Here is a 22,331-nt window from a genome sequence, read left to right as displayed (position 1 = left end):
GCTTGCTTGTTTGTTTGTTTGTTTGTTTGTTTCAGAATGTGCTTGGGTTGGAATAGAAGAAATAAGTACACAAGGTGGGTGAGGTGAAACTTCTGAATATAGATAAAAAAAACACATTGAATTTCACTATTTCTCGAAACTTCGCTCAAACTGATGTGAATGGATATTTCTTGAAGACATAAACCTATAAAAAGAGTGGGAGAAGGAGGGGAGATAGAACTAGGTTTTAGCAGCCACAATGCAGATGGATTAGCAGCCAGGTTAGAAGGACTGAGAAGATGTAATACAGGTTTATTAAAAATGTACTGAGCCATGTATTTGTATGTTTCTATCACATTAAACCTCAATACTATGCATGGTCACAATGTACCAATAAAAGTATATTTAAACCAGGCATGCTACTGCATGCCTATAATCCCAGTACATGGGAGACTAAAACAGGAATATTGCAGATTTGAGGCTTGACAACTTAGTAAGACCTTCAGCAATTTAGCAAGACCCTTTTCAAAATAAAAAAGGTAGGGGATGTAGTTCAGAGGTATGATGAACCTGGATTCAAACCCTAGTGCCCCCAAATGTATATTTTTAAAATGGAAATGGAGGAGAGTAGACAATAAATGAGTTTTAATGATGATTTATCCCCCAAATGCTTAGGGATGGTGGCAATAGTTAAATCAGAAGATGAAGGGGACTCTTTCATGATAGGTTAGGTTATACTGTAATGTCAAACAACCTCAAATTTCATAGTTTTAGAACAAAAGAAAGATTTATTTATTGCTTATACTAGATATTTGATTATTCAAGGTGCTAAGGCTTATGGGGCCCTATCTTGAAGCATTTTTCTATTATTGCCATAGTATGGAAAAAGTAACATAGCAAATCACCTACTATTAAGCCTTTTGCCCAGAAATGGCACAAGTTATCTGCTCATATATCATAGCCAAAACAAGTCACATGATAACACTTAACCTCCAAAGAAATTGGTAAAGTGAAATCCTACCATTAGTTTAGAATGAGAAAAACTGAATTATGGCCCTGATGTCCACCACAAAGGAGGCTAAAATAAGGATTACTGGTTGAAAGTTGTTGAAAAACTAGATTTGAGTCCTAGATTCTCTTTCCCATGCCATCCCTTTTCCAGATCCATGCTGTTGGACAACACTGCTTTTCCATTCTGTCAGAAATATGGACATTTATTTTCTGATGAACACCAGACATAGCTGAGGACTGGGACATTATATCAAATTGAGACCACTGTACTTAAAGTTTTCCTCCACTGGGCTCCAAAAAATCTGGCAGATAGGCTTTTGTCTTTTAGGAGGAAATGGAATGTATTCTGGGGGCAATATGGCCTTTCTATAGGAAAGGAAAAAACCATACTGGCAGTGCAGTGAGAAGAGTTAAAATTGAGCTCAGACTCAACAAATCCTAAATGTAAACATATAAATTCCAATCATCTTGAAGGTGAGAGGAGTCATCTAAGAATTATGGGACAACTTAGAAAACTGACAAACCAAAGAGGCAATTTAGAGTAAAAAGAGATTATGTAGAGTGAGATGTAAACAAATAAGAACAAGATGTTATACAAATGGAACATCCAGAGAACAACCAAAAAACCCTTTTGAAACTTAAAACATTGTACTTAAACAGAAACTTAATAGACATTTTGGAAGATGGTTAGGTAAGTCTCCCAGAGAATATAATAAAACAATCAAGAAATAAAAACTGGAAGCCAGGTGTGGTGGTGCATACCTGTAATCCCAGTTACTTGGGAGGCTCAAACAGCAGGATTGTGGGTTTCAAGTCAGCCTCGGCAACTTAGCAAGGCCCACAGTGATATATTGAGACCATGTTTCAAAATAAAAAACAAAATTGGGCTGGGAGCATAGCTTAGAGGTAGAACACCTCTAAATTCAATCTCCAGTACAAAATAAATAAACCTGGAGAAAAAGGTAAGCAAATTAGAGGAACAGTTCAAAATTATAACAACCATGTAATAGGAATTATAGTAAAAATAACAGCAGGAAAATCATCATATCAATCAATGATGCATGAAATTATTATAGTAAGCGAGATTATCCAGTCTCAAAAAATGAAGAATCACATATTTTCTCTCAGAAACAGAAAGGATTTTCCAATAAATGAGGATAGATACCAGAAGAATAGTGGAAGGGGATCTGGGGAGGGATGAGGAGAAACTTGATGAAGGGAAAAAGTTCAAGCAATCTTATGTATGTTTGTGATTCATCAATACCAATTTCAATATTATGAACAAGGATGAGAAGGGTGGAGACAAGATCTGGAGGGAAATGCACCAAATGCCATGTGTACTTACGTTTCTATCATAGTAAACTTCAATATGATGTATGGTTACAGTGCACCAATAAAAGTATATTTAAGAATTTCCAAAAAATATCCTGGAACTAGATGGCATGGGTTTCTAAATCAAAAGGGCATTGCAGAATGCTTATAAAAATGGACAAAAATAGATCCACAGCAAGTCATATCACTGTAGAATTTCAGAGTGCTTAGGGAAAACAAAACATATTAAAGCATCTAGAAATATAAAGTAGGTCACATGTAAAAGATCAGAAATTAGAATTTTAGATTTATCATTAGACACATTAGAAGCTATGCAACGGCAGAGTGAGTTTTCAAAATTTTGAAGGAAGATTACTTCCAACCTTGATTTATATGACCAGTCAAATTTTGGGGTAGAATGAAAGCATTTTTATATATGTGAAATGTTATGAATTAAATTGTGCTCCCTCCGATTTTTATGTTGAAGTCCTAAGACCCATCTCTTAGGAAATGTCCTTTTTGGAAATAGGTTTGTTGTGGTTGTAGTTAGATTAGATGAGACCATACTGAGATAGGGTGGGCCTTTAATCTGACATCGCTGGCATTCTTATAAAGAATCTTTCATTTTTGTCAATGTTCATATTTAATATTTTTGTTTTCTTCATCCATTTTCCAATGGTCAATATTCTTAAAACACAAAGAATCAGGGAGTTTATTTAAAGGTATAGTAAAGGAGATAGGAGTTGGAAAGTTATTTCCTACTTTCCAGCCAGGAATAGCATGAAGAAAAGAAGAGATTTTTTACCAAAATATACTTAGTCGTGGTATTTCTGAATGTATGTGGGCTACGATCCATGAGTGGTATATCTGTACCTAGTAAGAACATAGGAATCTTGAGTTAGAGATAGCTGGAACTGAGAAGTAAACCAGTGACTGAATTATGTGGTAGAAGTTTGCATAGTAGGATGCTCAGATACATTTGGGTCACTATTTAAATGATGCCTGGGGTCATAAAACCACTTCTTTGAGTTGTACTCTTTCCATTGTACCTAGACTCTTAATTGACTGTGACAATGGTAGAATCCTGTATTTCCTCTATGAGCTGTTTTTTCATCTCTGTCTAGAATGACTGTCTGGGTATGATGTGATAAAAGGAAATTTGTTTGCCAGACATGGAAGAGTGATGAGACTAAGTATATCCTTGTAATTGGTGGGATTGGAAGCACTGTGTTTAGGAATTTGGACAACGTTTTTGTCTTAAATCAGAAAGACAATCTCAAACCAGCCCAATAACTCACCTACAGTGGATTGAGCTTTCTGATTAGCTGTGTCTGCTCCATATGTTAGACACCTGTCAGTTAATATGTCCTTTCTTAAAGATATCTTTGATCTATTCCTAAGAACAGTTAGATAGATTCTCTTGGCTAGGAGCAGAGCAACTTCTTTTGAAAAAAAACGTGCAAGTGTAACAGTTCCATGGATCAAAGCTCCCTTGGGAAGGCATGATCCTATCATAGCATTGTTTCAGAGTAGATCATAATTAGAGAGGACTTCTGAAAAAAGTGTTTCAGCTCCTGAAAAGTTTTAAAGGAAATTTTTTCTCCTTAAATTTGTAAGTGTTGGTGGCAACATGAGAAAAATACTTCAAAGGCTAGCATTCTTCAGTAAGGAAGATGCTTCGTGTTGTCTGGTCTTTATTTCCTCAGATGTACATTTTGCCCACTTAAGGAAGGAAGCACCTACCTTATACAGTTTATAGAAATATTATTTAAAATAGTAGCATTTTCAAAGTAACCTTAATGTCTCATTTCAAAGGAAATAAAAATTAGCTTATGATATATCTATATGGTAGATAATTCCACAGGTATTAAAATGATTCCTTAAAAGGTTTTAAATTATAAAGTTTTAAAAGATGTTTTCAAGAGCATGAAAACATGCTTATGAAATATAAGTGATAAAAATCTTGAGGTATACCATATAATCACAATTATATCAAACTGTCATCAGTAGCACTCTCTGTTTATGGAATTACAGATGGTTTTTATCTTTTTAAAACCCTTTTTCTGAACTGGGTATGGTGGCACATGCCTGTAATCCTAGTACTTGGGAGGCTAAGACAGGAGAATTGCAGGTTCAAGGGCAGCCTCAGCATCTTAGTGAGATCTTCAGTAACTTAATGAGATCCTGTTTCAAAAATAAAAAAGGTCTAGGAGTATAGTTCTGGGTTAGAATGCCCCTGGGTTCAATCCCCAGTATCACAAAAAAAAAAACTTTTCTGTATTTTCCAGATTTTCTGTAATGAGCAGGTACATATTTTATAGCCAACAAAAGTTATTGAAAAAGAAACATGAAGGAAAAAACCCCAGAGATCATGAGATCTGCCTGACCTTCCTTTCCTATATAATCAAGAAAGCCTGGAGGGAGAATTATGAGGAGTAGTTTCCAGGAAACCTCCTTTAGATGCAAATCCCAGACCCAGATGCAAGACACCCTTTTTTTTTTCAAGTAAAATAATTTTGTTTAAACTGTAGGTGTTTTTCAAAAGCCAAGGGTGGGAGGAAAGAATGATTTTATTTTAGTGGAGCAATACTGCCACCAAAAGAAAAATAGTAATGACACCTTCATGACCAGGGAGAAAAGAACAGAGAAATGCAGAAGAGAGGAAATAAAAGAAAGGAAAATCTGGACACAATAGTGCACACCTGTAATCTTAGTAGTTGAGAGGCTAAGACAGGAGAAATGCAGGTTCAGGGCCAGCCTCAGCAACTTAGCAAGACCATTAACAACATAGTGAGACTGTGTTTCAAAATAAAAAAAAATAAAATAGGGCTGGGGATGTATCTCTGAGGTAGAATGTCCCTGGGCTCAATCTTTAGTACCACAAAAAATTTAAGAAAAAAAATGGATTTCTCTAGGAATCAATTGGCCTACTCCTCATAGGAAGTGACAAATAGGAATTAAAGGGACAAACTCAAGAGGATTTTTATAGATACACTGACTTCCTGCTTTTTCCAAAGTCAGTAGGGGTCAGAAGAGAACCAGTCTTACTTCCCTCAGTAGTCACTAATAAGCATAATTATGGCTGGCCTCCCCTTGAGCCATCTGAGTGGATGAAGTGAAGGGTAGATCCTTGAAAATCTAAAAGATCCCCCTGGAGAAAGCAGGGACAGGATGATAGAACATGCTAAGTAAGCATGTTAGGATCAAGATCTTTGGGTGTTTTGATGCCAAACAGTACTTTTCAAATTGTACTTCAAGAAATTCATTTTAATCAGGATGCCCCACTTTATATATTGTATTATTAAATTTCCATAGTTGATTTTTTGAGAAATAAGACTATATCAAATCCACTCACCTAGAGCACCGCCTAGTTTCTGGTGCTTGATTTCATGTTCATAAGGTTCTGAAATGTGGGTGTAATAGGTTTATGGGGATAGAGTAGATCATTCCATTTCCCTCAGTTGTTCCTTTCCCCAGAATTTGATTTAATAAGGCTGTCTATAGATTCATTCACCTTTGGGGATTCACTCTACATTTTGAGGTGTTTTAAACGTGACTGACTAAGCCGGGCGTGGTAGCGCAGGCTTGTGATCCCCGCTTGGGGGCGGAGACTAGAGGATCGATTGTGCAGGTTCGAAGCCAGCCACACTGGCTTAAGAGACCCTATTTCCAAATAAAAATATAAAAATAAGTCTGGGAGTGTAGCCCGGAGGTAGAAGGGTTTCCAGGAACCCCAGTAACACCAGAAAAAAAAAGTGACTGACTAAGCCGGACATGGTGGTGCACACTTGTAATCCCAGCATTCGGGAGGCGGAGACCCGAGGATCACAGTTTGCAGACAGCCTCAGCTACTTAGCAAGTCCCTTCAAAACTCAGTGAGACCCTGTCTCAAAATAAAGAATAAAAAATAGGGCTGGGGGTGTATCTGTGAATGCCTCTGGGTTCCATCCTTGGTACCACAAAATAAATAAACGTGACTATGAGGTTTCTTTTTTGCCATCTTTTTTACCAATACAAAAAGATGTGTTGTAATCATACAACTTAATGGAGTTCAAGATCATAGAGGCCTACATGCACACATCACTCATTTAGCCTTCCCCAATTCCCGCCCCTTTCTCTCCCCCCTCCCTCCTTCTCATGTTTGGCTTAGTGATTGACTTTGATATGTTTGTGAATCTACATCATGTATATTCGGGGATTTCCCTCTTTCCTCCCTCCCATCGCCCTCAGTTAGGTCACCTTATTTGCTCATCTATGATTTCTCCTTCTTCATCTAGAGTTCCTCCTATGACCCTTTTTCTTTCTAGCTTCTTAAGTGGGAAATGTGACTTCTTTTAGAATTCTATTGGCTAAGGTAACCACAAAGCTGTTCCTGATATCCATGGGACAGGCATACAAGCTTATTCTAGTGAGGAGCCCCATAGGGAAGAATAGCAAGTATTTCATGCTATAATACAATCTATATGAATCCCTTAGGAAAATGGACAAGGAATGTTAACACTCAAGTATTTTTAATGTTCAATTTCATAGTAGTCAGCCAAATGCAAGCAAAAACAATCATCAAATATGTTGGATTGTAGTCAAACAAAAAAAATAGATAACTATCAACAATGTGTTAGAATGAAGGGAAATGATCTTTTTTACACACTGGTTTTAAGATTGAAAAATGATGAAGTTTCTTTCTCAGCAATTTAGCGAGACACTGTTTCAAAAAATGTTTAGTTTATTAAAGGGTTATGGTGTAACTCAGAGGTAGAATGCCCCTGGGTTCAATTCCTCATATTTAAAAAGTACTACCTAAAAATATCATAGGAATTAAAACTTTGAGGGGAGAGTAACCTAAATTCTAAATTTTTATAAAAGATTCAGTAGAGCAGCTTATTAGAATGAAAATAGGGTTCCTGTAAGCCTGATGTAAGCTTGGTGCATTTCTGAGACTGTGCAGTTCCTTGTGGCTTTGAGACTCAGGTACAATCCAGTCTATCATCATACTGAGTGACTACATTACTGCTTTCACTAACATTTTTGTGGCTTAGAGTGGAACAAGAGTTCACTGACTGGAGTAGAACAGGGTAGTAAGCACAGGACTTTGCCTTGTACTCAGTGCCAGGTTGGTGAAAGATAACACTGGAAATGTTAATGGCCCCCAGACCAGTGCCCACAAGATAGCTCTTATGATGGGTGGAAATATGCAGCCTAAGCCTAGTTGACTTTTGTTTTGGCTCACATCACCTGTGGCTAGTTACGGTGGCCTTGAGCCATGAGTCTGTCTCAGCAGTAAGCAGCCTATAGCAGTGTGGGCCTTGGCCTAGTGTTGTGCTGCTTCAGGCAGGCTGAGAGCTCAGGATGTGACACAGCAATACGATGTTTATGACGACAGAAATGTCATAGGGGGCTGGGGCTGGTCTCTCCATGGTGATTTTACCCAGAGCCAGGAAGATTGCTGCTGTGCCTGACCACAAGCTGGTGACTGTGGATGAGACCTTTGGACTTTCCTCAATCCCAGGAAGAGTTCTTTGGAGATGGAGTATCATTTTTAGGTGCTCATGCATATTTGGGGCAAATCTGGGCTTGGGTTGCCCTCTAGTGCTAAAATAATAACACACCAACAAAAGACCGCAAATCTGAATTGAGGACATAATTTAGTGCTGAAATAGCAGAAACTAATTCAGGCTTAGAGAATGAAATAGGGGTCAATAGCAGAACAGATCAAACAAAAGAGGGAATTAGTGAGCTTAAAGACAGGCTATTTATTTTTTTAATACGGGCTATTTAAAAATACATATTTGAGCCAGGCGTGGTGGCGCACACTTGTAATCCCCGCGCTTGAGAGGCTGAGACAGGAAGATTGAACAGGTTCAAAGCCAGCCTCAGCTGGCTTAAGAGACCCTGTTTCCAAATAACAATATAAAATAGGTCTGGGAGTGTAGCCTGGAGGTAGAGGGACTCTGGTCTCCATCCCCAGTACCACCAAAAAATATATATACATATTTGAGCCATGCATGGTGGCACATACTTGTAATCCCAATATTTGGGAAGCTGAGACAAGAGGATCACAGGTTCAAAGCCAACCTTGGCAACTTAGCAAGGCTCTCAGCAACCTAGTGAGACACTGTTTCCAAATAAGATATAAAAAAAAATCGAGCTGAGGGTCTAGCTTAGAGATAGAATGCCCCTGGGTTCATTCCCCTGTGTATGTATGTATGTATGTATGTATGTATGTATGTATACATACATATATATATATATATATATATGTGTGTGTGTGTGTGTGTGTGTGTGTGTGTGTGTGTGTGTATTTGGTACTAGGGAAATATATATATGAGAATAAAAGAGAAAAAGAAGAGGGCAAAGAAAGCTCATGGATTGAGGGAGGGCTTATGAAGGCAATAAACCACTTGGCTAACACAGGTCCAGTGGTTCAGTCCTCAGGTACTAGCCCAAGGGGCAGGAATGGAGGGGCTCTTTCTGGCACTGAATTTCACTGTGATATCAAGTCTTATATTTTTTATTTTGAAACAGGGTCTTGTTAAATTTTCCAGACTGACCTGGAACTTACAATCTTCCTACCTCAGCCTCCTGAGACTCTGGGATCATAGGTATGTTGCACCACACCTAGATCTTTTTCTTTTTCAAAGAAAATCTTTTCAGAAATCATCTAATTACCGAAGACAGAATACAAGGCACATCATTTTTCATGATGATGTTTTTCTTAAGCCTCTATCCTTCCATTTTTTTTAACAATTGAAACACTAATTTCTTCGTATAGAAGCAATTTGTGGATGCATTATCCATGGAAATAAGAAAAATCAGAAGCTCCCCTTTATTTGCTTTTCAGGTTCAAGAAGGGCAATAGATCCTATAATGGGTTAGATCTGGAATGTCTCCCAAAGTTCCATGTATTGTTCAGAGGTAGGGATCTTAGGAAGTAACTGGGTCATGATTGGCTCTGATAACATCAGTGGATTAATCCATTGATAAGTTCATAGCTGATGGCATTACTTGGGAATGGTGGAATTAGTTTAGGAGGTAAAACTTAGCTAGAGGAAGTAGGTCACTGAAGGCAAGCTCTGGTATAGCATATCATGTTCTCAGTCTCTCTCTCTCTCTCTCTCTCTCTCTCTCTCTCTCTCTCTCTCTCTCTCTCTCTCTCCTCTCCTCAGCCTTACTAAGCAGCCATTTCTGTGGACTGCCATGAGGTAAGAAGCTTTGTTCTAGCAAATCCTCACCACTATGATGCTCTGCCTCACTGCAAGCCCAGAAACAATGGAGCCAAGTAACCATTGCCTGAAACCATGAGCCAAAACAAATCTTTCCTCCTTTAAGTCATTTTTCTCAGATATTTTGTCACAGCAACAAAATGCTGACTGACACAGATCATCAAAACTTTGGATCCAGGAGTACTCCAAACCAGATTATTAACAAATATATGGCTCACTGCTTTCTCATATAAGACAGGCCCTGTGAGATGCAAACCTAGTTTAAAGGCTTGAATGCCCTAATTTTAACTTCCTTTGGTTTTCCTCATCATAATTCTTCCCTTTACTTTCCCCATGCAATAGTGCAAGGAAATCCTACAATGATTCCATTGCAATGTATATATTTAGGAGGCCATGCCTTTCTCTTGGTCATTTTCTAGAAATGAAATTGTGCAACTCTTTTATTTCTTATTTTGGGGTACTGTGGATTGAACTCAGGGGCACTATATATCCAAACTAAGTCCTATTTTATTTTAAAACAGGGTCTTGCTAAGTTGGTGATGGTCTTTCTAAATTGCTGGGGCTGGCCTTGAATCTGGAGTCCTCCTGTTTCAGCCTCCCAGGTACAAGGATTACAGGCATGCATAGCCATGCCTGGAAAAAATGTGCAGTTCTTGCTTGGAAGTATTTTTTCCTATATAGCTATTGAAGGAAAGGTCAAGAGGGTTTAGTGTAAAGGAGTCATTGGTTTTTTGGACTTTTCTGAAAATATCCCCACCACTTAAATATGCTTATATTTGCTTTTGAAGTATCGCTAACGGTTAGTGCCAGTTATTGTTTAGCTCAAACTGGCACTGAGAGTATATAAAAGTTTTCTTAGAAGGATTTTGTCATTTAAATAAACAAATATAGTCAATCTGGCAATATTTTAATTCAGCCCTACAAAATAAAACTAGCAAAAATTCTGTTTAAAATGTATAAGGACAGTCATTATTTACTTAAACTTTTGACATATCCTACCAACACATGACATTATCTTATAATGTTTTTAAATTATTGGGACTATACTACTGCATTTATGTGAAATAATGAAATAGCACTTTAAATTTCTGCCCTTTTCAACATTCAATTAACAAAGGAATTGTTAACAGAGTTGGTTTATTTTCATCAGTTGTTTTATCTATGGAGGTGGGGGAACAGCTTTTAAAACTAATTGAATGGCATAATTTAATCATTCCCATTTCACCTAAGTAATTTTTTGCCATTTATTCAAATTCAAAAATCAGCCTTTTGCCACTGAAAAATATTTAGTGGTGCCATAAGTTCTAAAAGGAAGAGTCAATATTTGCACTTATTTCTGTCCCCCACAAAAACCTGAAAACTTTTCCCCTTTTGCTTCTTGTTTGCATGACAAATAGAATTTGCTAGAGTGGCTATATTTATCTGTTTTTGTGCTGGGGATCAAACTCAGGGTCTTGTGCATGCTAAGCACATGCTGTGCCACTGAGCTATGCCTTATCTTCTCCCTGTATTTTTGTGTGATTTTTTTTCATTCCTAATTTATTTTATTTACATAGTGATTTTTCTTTTGGAAAACAAATCATGTCACATATTAGCTAAGTATTGACCCAGGACTGTAAACTTTAGTGTGTGTCATAGTTACAAGGTAGGCAGAGGGAAAAGGAAAGCTCCGGTTTAAACATTTTGTATTTTTTTCTTCAGTGATTGTATTTTCTCCTGTCTCTCTCTAAACTGTTATTTTTGTTTGTTTGTTTGTTTGTTTAAGCAATAATTTCTTAGCATAGAAGGAATTAATAGGTACATCATCTATAAAAATAACTGAAAGCTGCAAATTAGACTTCATGATCCTCCTACGCTTCCTTTAGGCATAGAAGCCATTGAATGTATGGATCTTTGGCTATTAAATCTTTGCATTACTGCATTATCTCTCTCCACCTATTCTGACACACTGGTCTCACTGTTGTAAATAATTTCCTAAGCTTGAGTGTGCTCTCTTCTTCCTGCTGAAATCCCGACTGATTCACATAAGCTTACACATACATGCACTAAACATACATCACACAGAGATATACTTCCATTTACACACTCACATATATATTTTGAAACTAATGGTATCTCATTATATAAGTGGTTTTTCTTTGAGATTTTTCTGTTATTATTATTAACTTTTTGATGAGCATTATCCCTATAATCAATTCTATATATAAAGAAAATTAACAATCACATGCATCTCACTTTTTGGTGGTACTGGGGATGGAGCCCAGGGGCCTTCTACCTCCAGGCTACACTCCCAGACCTATTTTATATTTTATTTGGAAACAGGGTCTCTTAAACCAGCCAAGGCTGGCTTTGAACCTGTGCAATCCTCCTGTCTCAGCCTCCCAAGTGCGGGGATTACAAGCGTGCGCCACCACACCCAGCTACATGCATATCTTTTAAAACATATTCTATTATATAAACAAACATAGAGTGGAAACTTTTTGTCATAGCTTTCTTATAAAAATGCTGTTGGGAGCTCCAGTGATTATATTGGATAGTGTATTAAAATGGCAAGTCTATCAACTATTGGAAAGTTAAATGAAAAAAAGTTGTGAAGGAGCCGGGTGTGGTGGCACACGCTTGTAATCCCAGCATTGGGGAGGCTGAGACCAAAGGATTGGGGTTCTTGGCCTCACTTACTAAGGCCCTCCTCAACTTAGGGAGATCCTATTTCAAAATAAAGAATAAAAAATAGGGCAGGGGTTGTAGATCAGAGATCAGATGCATCTGGGTTTCATCCCTAGACCCGCCGGAAAAACAAAAAAAAAGTTGTGAAGGCACATTTGATCTGTGATCTGAAACTTGGCCCTATTTTATCTTTTGAATCCAGGTCTCACTATGTTGCTAAGCTGGGATCCTGTTGCCTTAAACCTGTGATCCTCCTATCTTAATTTCCCAAGGTTTGGGATTAAAAGCATGTACCACCATCCCCTGCTTTATTTATTTTTTTTATTTTGAAAGAGGGTCTTACTGGGTTGCTGAGAGGTTTTTTTTTTTTTAATTTCCTGAGGCTGGTCTTGAACCCACCATTCTCCTTCATTAGCCTCCCAAGAACTGGGATTACAAGCATTCCCTACTGTGCCTAGATGCTTTTACTTTTCAGATGGGGTGTTGCTAAGTCTGGGCTTAAACTCATGATCCTACTACTTCAGCCTCCTGAATACTTGAGATTATACACACGAGCCATTGTGCTTAATTTTTAGAGTTTTGATTGGGATTGTATTGAATCTAGTTGGGACTGAAGAGAACTATCATCTTAGCAATATTGATGCTTCCTATTCATGATCATGGAATAGCCCTGCATTTATTAATTTTTTATTTTCTTCATTAGAAAATTATTGTTATTTTGTTTGATTTATAGGTAATCACTCTTCTTTTTGTCCTTGCTGATGTGTAAATGGTGCTGTGTTTTCTAATTCAAATCCAATTGTACATTGCTGATATATATTAATCTTGTGTCATACTCCTTTGATACACTTCCTTATAGTTTTCCCGAATATTATATTGGGTCTTGGGATTTTCTAAATAAATAACTATACCATTAAAAAATGCTGTTGGGTTCTGTATAGTTTTTCTTGCAGTTCATTGTCAAAATCAATCTAAGTCAACTTATATAGGTCTTTTTAATTTTTAAATGACTGACTGCTTTAATAGTCTATGATATGAATATATTATTACCTAGTTATAGATACTCTACTAATGAGCAATAATTTTGTCCACGTCTTCCTGCACTTTATATAATATTGCAAAAATTTTTATATTCCTACCTGTGGTGTTTGTATTTTAGGATTTCATTTTTTCTTTTCTTTCGTTGTTGTACTAAGGATTGAACCCAGAAGCATTGAACTTCCAACTATACCCCAGTCATTTAATTTTTCATTTTGAAACAGGGTTCTGCTAAGTTGCCAAGGGCCTTATTAAGTTGCTGAGATTAGCCTCAAAGGTGCTAATGCCTGCCTTCCAAGTACCAGAATTACAGCCCTGTGCCAAGAGTTACATTTCTAAAGTGGGTTTTCTGGGTCAAGGCATGTGTCTATACATATACATATAACCATCACTATAATGATCTACAGTAAAGTAATTCAACCCTTCTACCAGCAATATGAGATTTTATTTTCCTTGACCATACTAGAATCAATTACATTGCATTTTAAATATTTGTTATTTGGAATGAATATTATTCAGTTACAATACTACAAATGAAGTAACCTCACAAGATATATGAAAATATACTCCTAGTGGGTTAATGCCTTTGTCACGAAGAAAAGAATACAACATTTTAAAATAAAATGAGCCAGATGTGGTGGTGTATGCCTATAATCCTAGTACTTGGAAGGCTGAGATGTGAGGATCACAGGCTTGAGGTCATCCTCAGCAACTTATTGAGAGCCTGTTTCAAAAAAAAAAAGGGGGCTGGGAGTATAGCTTGGAGACAGAATGCCCCTGCATTCAATCCCCAGTATCAAAAAACAAAAATGAGAATAGAATATATAAGTAAGCTAGGAATACACAGGCACCTTCATTTTCACCAACACTAAAGGTCCATAAGCTATAAAAGAAAAACATATTTATGTGAATATATGTATGTGTATGTAATATGCAACTGGAAATTATATTGGTAGATATATATTTAATTAAATACATATTGAAAGCTTTTCTAAGACAGACATCATCATAAAGTCATGGCAAAATTGGAGGAATGAGAGAGAAGTGAATACTGGACTTTATCTCAAACTCTGAAACGAGGCCTAGCCCAGACAACGTGAAAATCAGATATACCTTCAGATGACATGAAAATCAACAGACTACTCTTTTTGAAATCAGCAAGTGTTTAATTCTCAAAAGTACACAAAGTTTTAAAGGAAGTAAATGAAAATAATCTCTTTTTTGTTGTTGATAGCTGATTATCTTGCTGTTGATAAGAATATGAAAAGTTTTTCTGTGAAACTTTCTGGGAAGCATAATTTTGGAAATTTTCTTTAGCTTTGCATTTTAACCATGGAAGGCACTACACAGACATTTGCAACATCGTCGTAGTAATATGTTTTCTTTAATAATTTGTCTTTTACCCGTATGCCAGAGATACTTTGCAGGCCCAGTTTTAGAGGCAGCAGTGTCAGGGTAAAGCAGAGAGATGCACTTGGAAGCAGCTTCCCAAGATACTTTCGTGAAATTCCACACCAACGAACAGAATCTCTATCACACAATTTCAAAACCAATTTCATTTTCTTATCACTATAGTTTGTTATCTTGCAGGTAATACGAAAAGGTTCTTCTAGAATTACAGTATCTGGGATTTCTTCCAAAGACAGCTTTAAGTTTTCATAACCTGTAGCTTCTCTCTCAAGTTGGATTGTCTGTAGAAGTGCTATTTCACCTAGATTTCTTTTCCATATCACATCCAATTTTCCCATTTCCATTCGTCCTCTAATGGTACCAACTTTCTCTGAATATTCTGGCTTGATATGAAGATGGTATAAGTACTGGCGTCCTTCTGCTGACTGTAAAAATGTTCTTGTTCCAAAGGTACATTCATCTTCTCCATCCTGCTTGACAGTATTTAATTCTTCCACCTCGTATATTTCAGGTGGCTGTAAGGAAACCTTATTGATAAACACAGTCGAAGATGAGATATTCTGAATCTGGACTTCAAGAAATAAGTCACTGGTCTCTGAATTATAAAACTTCGTTTTAATGTCCAGTGGCGAAACGAAAGAAAATATGCACAGTTTTTTTAAGAACATCTTTTTCTCCACGCTGAGTTGGATAGAGACTGAATCCACAGGGACAGTTCTCCCAACATCCTTTATTTTGTCATGAGTGACATCATCAATACAATTGGTACCAAGTTCTGCCACTGTTGCCATGGAGACCAAAAGATAGGAGGGCTGAGTACTGGTCTGAAGATCAGCATTTTCAGTATTATTTTTACAACTCAGTTGCTATCCCTGGGAATTCTCATATAACTTTATTTTTCTCCTCTCTCAGAAATGTAGTTCTGAGGATTATGGTGATGTCATATATTTTCTAAAACATTCATATTTCTGGTAGAGCATCACTTCTCATGAGCTGCTTAGATTAAAGAAGAGGAGGAGGAGGAGGAACTCAGTGTACACAGGACAAAAAAACTGATTAAGTGGAGTGAAGAATCAATTTTTGAAAGATATTGAAAACATTTTATCATAAATACAAAATTAATTTAAGTTTGTTGAACTAGGATTTTTCTTAATGACTAGGTTTCAATATTATCTTTAATTCTTTTAAAATACTTTTATTGGTGCATTATAGCTTCACATCATAATGTAGTTCACTGTGATAGTGACATACATGCACACATCACTCAGTGGACTTTCCTTCAGCTCCTTTCCCACTCCCCTCCCCTTCCCCATACAGGGTATTGAGATTGAAATTGGTTTTCTCAGCTGGGCATGGTGGTGCATTACTGTAATCCCAATACTTTGGAGGCTGAAACAGGAGGATCACAGGTTCCAGGACACCCTTAGAAATTTAGTGAGGCTTTCATTAACTTAATGAGACCCTATTTCAAAAATAAAAATAAAATAGGGCTGAGGATATAGCTCAGAAGTAGAATACCCCTGAGTTCAATCCCCAGCACCATTTAAAAAAAGAAATTGACATTCTCATATATTGTACATAAAGTCAGTGAAGTGTTTCCTTTATTAATTCTCCCTCTCCCCACTCCAACCTCCCCTGGACCACCTCTCTTGCTCCACTCCTGTTTCTCCTTCGTTATCTAAAGTCCCTCTTGTATCCCAATTTTTCCCTAGCTTCCATATATGAAAGAAAACATATGACCCTTCACTTTCTGTGGCTGGCTAATTTCATTTGACATACTTTTCTCAAGGTCCATTCATTTTCCTGCAAATTATATAATTTTGTTCTTACTGATTAATAGAATTCCATTGTGTGTACAGCTCACAACTTTTTAATCTAATCATATGCTGATGGACACCTTAGGTTGGTTCCATACTTTGACTATTAAGAATTGTACTCCTATACACATGGCTATGCATACATTACTATGACTTTCTGATTTAGTCCCTTTGGAAAGATACCCAGGAGTGGATAGATGCATCCATTCCCAGTATTCAGAGAAATCTCCATACTGATCTCCATAGTGGCTGTAGTAATTTGCAATCCCGCCAATAGTGTATACACATTCTTTCACCCCCAACATCCTCACCAGTACTTGTTATTTGACTTCTTGATGGTTATAATTGGGGCTAGATGGAACCTCAGTGTAGTTGGGATTTGCATCTCTCTGACTGCTGATGATGGTGAGCATTTTTCTTTTTTTTTTATTTCTTTTTTTTTAAATTAATTTATTTATTTTTATTGGTGCACTGTATTCATATATCACAGTGGGATACAAACTTTTGTAGACATACATGCACACATCGCCCAGTCAGCCCCCACCTGATCCCCACCCCGTTCCCTCCCCATCCCTCCTTCCCATGCTTGGCTTAGTGGTTGACATCTAGTATTATAGCAATTTATCCAAAATTAAAAATGATAATTTCACATAACAGTTTCATTTGTCTGATACCAAGCTTTTGATGACTTAAAGATAACATTTCAATATTTCTTTTTGCTTTCTTTCTTACCAGAGAATATTTCTTTTCTATTTTTTTTAGGTGAAACTATCCTATATTTATATATTTAATTTTCAGAAAAAAATCTATCCTAATATGGAATATGGACTCTAGATACCCAAAACGATCTTGAAAAAGAACAAAGCTAGAAGATATATATTTTCTGATTTCAAACCATATAAAGCTACAATAATTGAAACAGTGTAGTACTGTTCTAAAGGCAGATATATAAACCATTGGAGTTAAATAAAAGCCTAGAGCTAAATTCTTCCCTATATTGTCAAGTTATTTTTGACAAGGTTTCCATGAACATTTGGTGGTGGAAATAATAATCTTTTAACTAAATATTGTTGAAAAATAATAATTACATGGAAAAGAATAAAATTGGACCCTTACCTAATCCCATATACAAATATTAACTCAAAATAGATAAAAGACCTAAATATAAATGTTAAGACTATACACTTTTAGAAGAAAATCTGGGTCATAAAACCTCACAACATTGAAATTGGCAGTGATTTCTTGGATATGATTTCAATGGCACAGGCAACAGAAGAGTATACAAACTCCCTAAAAAAATAAAAAATATTGTATATCCAAAGACAATGTAACATTTCAATATTTCTTTTTGCTTTCTTTCTTACCAGAGAATATTTTTTTCTATTTTTTAGGTGAAAATATCATATATTTATATATTTATTTTTCAGAAAAAAATCTATCCTAATATGGAATATAGACTCTAGGTACCCAAAATGATCTTGAAAAAGAACAAAGCTAGAAGATATATATTTTCTGATTTCAAACCATATAAAGCTACAATAATTGAAACAGTGTAGTACTATTCTAAAGGCAGATATATAAACCCTTGGAGTTAAATAAAAGCCTAGAGCTAAATTCTTCCCTATATTGTCAAGTTATTTTTGACAAGGTTTCCACGAACATTTGGTGGTGGAAATGATAATCTTTTAACTAAATATTGTTAAAATAATAATTACATGGAAAAGAATAAAATTGGACCCTTACCTAATCCCATATACAAATATTAACTCAAAATAGATAATAGACCTAAATACAAATCTTAAGACTATAAACTTTTAGGAGAAAATCTGGGTCATAAAACCTCACGACATTGAAATTGACAGTGATTTCTTGGTTATGATTTCAATGACACAGGCAACAGAGGAGTATACAGACTCCCTAAAAAATAAAAAAATAAAAAAAATTGTATATCCAAAGACAATGTAAACAGAGTTAACAGTTACTAATAGAATGGGATAAAATATTTCCAATTGCTATATCTGAAGGTATATTAATATTCCAACTAGAAATCCTAAAAATTAACAACAATAAAGGCAAACAATACCATTTAGTGATAGGTAACAGACTAACATAAATAATGAATCTCCACAGATAACCAATCTTAATTGTCTGTTGGATGGAAACTCTTGTTTCTCTGGTTCTGGTGTGTGTTACCTATTTCTTCTTTGTAGTTAATCTCTTTGAGTATTTTCTGTAGCGCTGGTTTTGAAGACATAAATTCCTTCAGTTTCTGTTTGTCATGGAAGCTTCTTATTTTTCCATCTAATTTGATAGAAAGTTTAGCTGGGTAGGAAATTTTTGGCTGGAAGTTGTTTTCTTTCAAAATTGGGAATATGTTACTCCAAGCCCTTCTGGCTCTCATGACTTGGTTTGGGAAGTCTGGACTGATTCTAATTGGTTTGCCTCTGAATGTCACTTGGCCCTTTGTTTTTGTTGCCTTTAAGATTCTCTGCTTGGCTTCCACATTGGTCATTTTGACAATTATGTGGCGTGGAGATCCTCTTCTCCGATCCTGTCTAAAGGGAGTTCTATAAGTTTCCTGGACCTTTGTATCAACCTCTTGCTCTATGTCTGGAAAATTTTCTGCTATTACTTCTTTGAAGAGATTGTTGATCCCTTTGGTTTCACTTTCTTTTCCCTCCTCTATTCCAATTATTCTTAGGTTAGCTCTCTTAAAATGGGCCCATATTTCTTCAATATCAGATTCCTGCTGTTGGATATTTTTTTCTAGATTAGAAACTATGAGTTCATTTTTGGATTGCTCATCTTCTAAGAGTGAGATTCTGTTCTCCATGTGTTCTAATCGGTTGTTTGTGCTTTGAATTGAGGCCTTTACTTCATTAATTGCATCCTTTATCTCTTTTTGGCTCTCTCTGAGTTCTTTTCGAAGCACCTCTATTATTTCTACAGTTATTTTCCTGATTTGATCTTCTAGAAATCTCTGATTTTCTGTTTTATCGGGTTCTGATGTTGTGGGGTTGTGGGCATTCATTGCTCCAGTATTATTCCTCTTTCCCATGATTTCGGAAGTTTGTGCCTTCTCTGGGTTCTTCCCTTGGGTCACTATGACTTCCCTTAAGGTGTTCTGGATCTCGAGTCAGTAGTATCTCGGACCCCACTACTCCTTTACTGGGTTTTATCACAGAGTCTCCGACCCAGAGAGTCGATAGAGGCTGCTTTAGACTGTGGGGGGTGCCAGGTTGCACGTTCTCCTATGGTGTGATATCTCTGCCACCGCCCCTCCCCCACTGGGTCAAGTCCCAGGGAGTACAGTAATGGGACTTCTCGTCTGGGGCCCGCAATTTGACTCACTGTTCTTGAGTACGCAGATGTAGCTGTACTGGCCTCGCTGAATTCGCTGCTGCTGCCGCCGGTAGCAATATGGCGCCGCTGCTTCGCCCTCGGCTATGGGGCTGGCGTTTTTCTTCTTGATTTTGATTTCTACTCTGAATCCCTGCAGCGTGTGCTGAGCTCGGCCACTGGGAGCTTTAGATGCTCTCTGCGCGGAGAAATCCCGCCTAGCTGTTCCGCAGTGGCTCACCTCGGCTTGCTGTAGCCGTCCTGTGAATTCGCCGGTTCCTCCAGCAGTATGGCGCTGCTGCCGCGTCTGCCGCGTCCTCGGGCGCGAGGCCGGTGTATCTCCTCTGTGGCTCTGTTCTCAGTCCGCTTTCTCTCTGGAGCCTGGTGATTTTTTGTTTCACTGGTGATGGTGTTTTCTGGCTATGAAAGGCGCTGATTTTGTGGTAATGGAGGTTTGTTGTTAGCGGGGCTCTTAAGCCCCGCTTTTCTCGGTCGCCATCTTCCCGGAAGTCAGCATTTTTCATATACTTATTGGCCATCTCTTTTTCTTCTTTTGTAAAATGTCTATTTAGTTCAATTGCCCATTTCTTGATTGGGTTATTTGTTTTAGTCTTAAGACTTTTGAGGACGTTTTATATTCTGAATATTAGTCTTCTATCAGAGGAAGAACTAGCAAAGATTTTCTTCCATTCTGTAAGCTTTTTTTTAAATTCTTGATGGTTTCCTTTGGTAAACAAACATTTTATTTTAATTTCATCCCATTTAATAATTCTTGTTTTAATTTCCTCAGTGCTGGGAGTCTTATTAAGTAATGTTCTACCTGTGCTTATATGTTGGAGTATTAGATCTATACCCTCCTCTGGTCATTTCTTTTTTCTAATTTTCATGTCTTTAATACATCTTGAGTTAACTTTTGTGCAGGATGAGAAGTAGGGATATTTTTAGGGATTTAGTTCCATTTTTCTACAGATGTGTAACAGATAACCTGTTTTTCCAACATCATTTGTTGCAAAAGATGCCTTTTCTTCAGAATGTCTTTTTTCCAATGTATGTTTTTGGCACCTATGTCAAAAAATCAATTGGCTATAAGTGTGTGAATTTATTTCTGTATCTCCCATTCTATTCCATTAGTTTATGTGTCTGTTTTTGTGCCAATACCATGATATTTTCATTACTATAGCTCTGTAGTATAATTTGAAGTCAGAAATTGTGATACCTCCTACATGGTTCTTATTGCTGAGAATTGTTTTGGCTGTTCTGAGTCTTTTGTTTTTTTCATATGAAATTTACTACTGATTTTTCTAGGTCTATGAAGAATGACATTGATATTTTGCTAGGAATTGCATTGACTCTGTAGACTACTTTTGATAGAATGGCCATTTGGATAATATTTATTTTGCCTGTCTCAGAGCCTGGAAGATCTTTATGAATTTTACCTCCTTGGTTAGATTTATTCCTAGGTATTTTATTGTTTTTGAGGTTATTATGAATGGAATTGTTTTCTGGATTGTTTCCTTAGTGGACTCATGGTTGGCATATAGAGAAAAGCTATTGATTTTTTTAGATTGATTTTGTATCCCACTACTTTGTTGAATTTTCTAATCAGCTCTAGAAGACTTTTTGTTTAGATTTTTGAGTCTTCTAAATATAGAATCATATCATCTGAAAACAGAGATTATTTCAGTTCTTCCTTTCCTAATTGTATTTCTTTTATTCTCTTCTTTTGCCTTACCACTCTGGCTATAGTCTTGAGTACTGTTTTGAAAAGGAGTGGTGATAGTGATCACCTTTGTCTTGTTCCTGTTTTTAAAAGGAATTTTGGCTGTCTTTCCCCATTCAATTTGATGTTGACTTTGGGGTTATTTTATATTGCCCTTATGATGTTGAGGCAAGTTGCTTCTATTCAGATGTTCTGCTGTGTTTGTAGCATGAATTGGTGTTAGATTTTGTTAAATGCTTTTTCAGTGTCTATTGAGGTAATCATGTGACTTTTATCCTTAATATTATCTATGTGGTGAATTACATGGATTAATTTGCTTATGTTGAACCAGTCTTGTCTCACTGTAATGAAACCAACTTGATCATGGTGTTAAATTTTTTGATGGGGTTTTAAAGGCATATCATTTGTACTTGGTTATATTTTTGCATCAAGGATATTGATCTAGCAGGGCGTGGTGGCGCACACTTGTAATCCACGCTCTTGGGAGGCGGAGACAGGAGGAATAGCGCAGGTTTGAAGCCAGCCGCACTGGCTTAAGAGACCCTGTTTCAAATAAAAAAATGTAAAAATAGGTCTGGGAGTGTAGCCCAGAGAAGGGCTTCCAGGAACCCCAGAACCACACACACAAAAAAAAAAGAATATTGATCTATAAGTTTCTTTTCTTTTCTTTTCTTTCTTTCTTTTTTTTTTTTTTTTTTTTTTTTTTTTTTTTTTTTTTTTTTTGCAGGTTTGGGGATGGAACCCAGGGGCATTTGACCTCTGAACTACATCCCCTACCCCATTTTTTATTCTTTTATTTTGAAACAGGGTCTCACTAAG

The 22,331-nt window shown here is 36.7% G+C and overlaps 1 protein-coding gene across 1 annotated transcript; it reads right to left on the bottom strand.

Annotated features, from left to right (window-relative positions):
* Positions 1-14,539: 14,539 nt before the first annotated feature.
* LOC308279036 (trafficking protein particle complex subunit 13-like) lies at positions 14,540-15,427 on the bottom strand (the record flags this gene model as incomplete). Its single annotated transcript, XM_080719002.1, has 1 exon — positions 14,540-15,427. The coding sequence occupies one exon, from the start codon at positions 15,425-15,427 to the stop codon at positions 14,540-14,542; it is 888 nt and encodes a 295-aa protein (XP_080575128.1).
* Positions 15,428-22,331: the final 6,904 nt, after the last annotated feature.

This window comes from Muscardinus avellanarius, assembly GCF_963383645.1.
Source record: "Muscardinus avellanarius genome assembly, chromosome: X".
NCBI classification, from domain to species: domain Eukaryota; kingdom Metazoa; phylum Chordata; class Mammalia; order Rodentia; family Gliridae; genus Muscardinus; species Muscardinus avellanarius.
The sequence above is the reverse complement of the archived record's forward strand: the minus strand, read 5'-3'. Positions and strand labels throughout refer to the sequence as shown.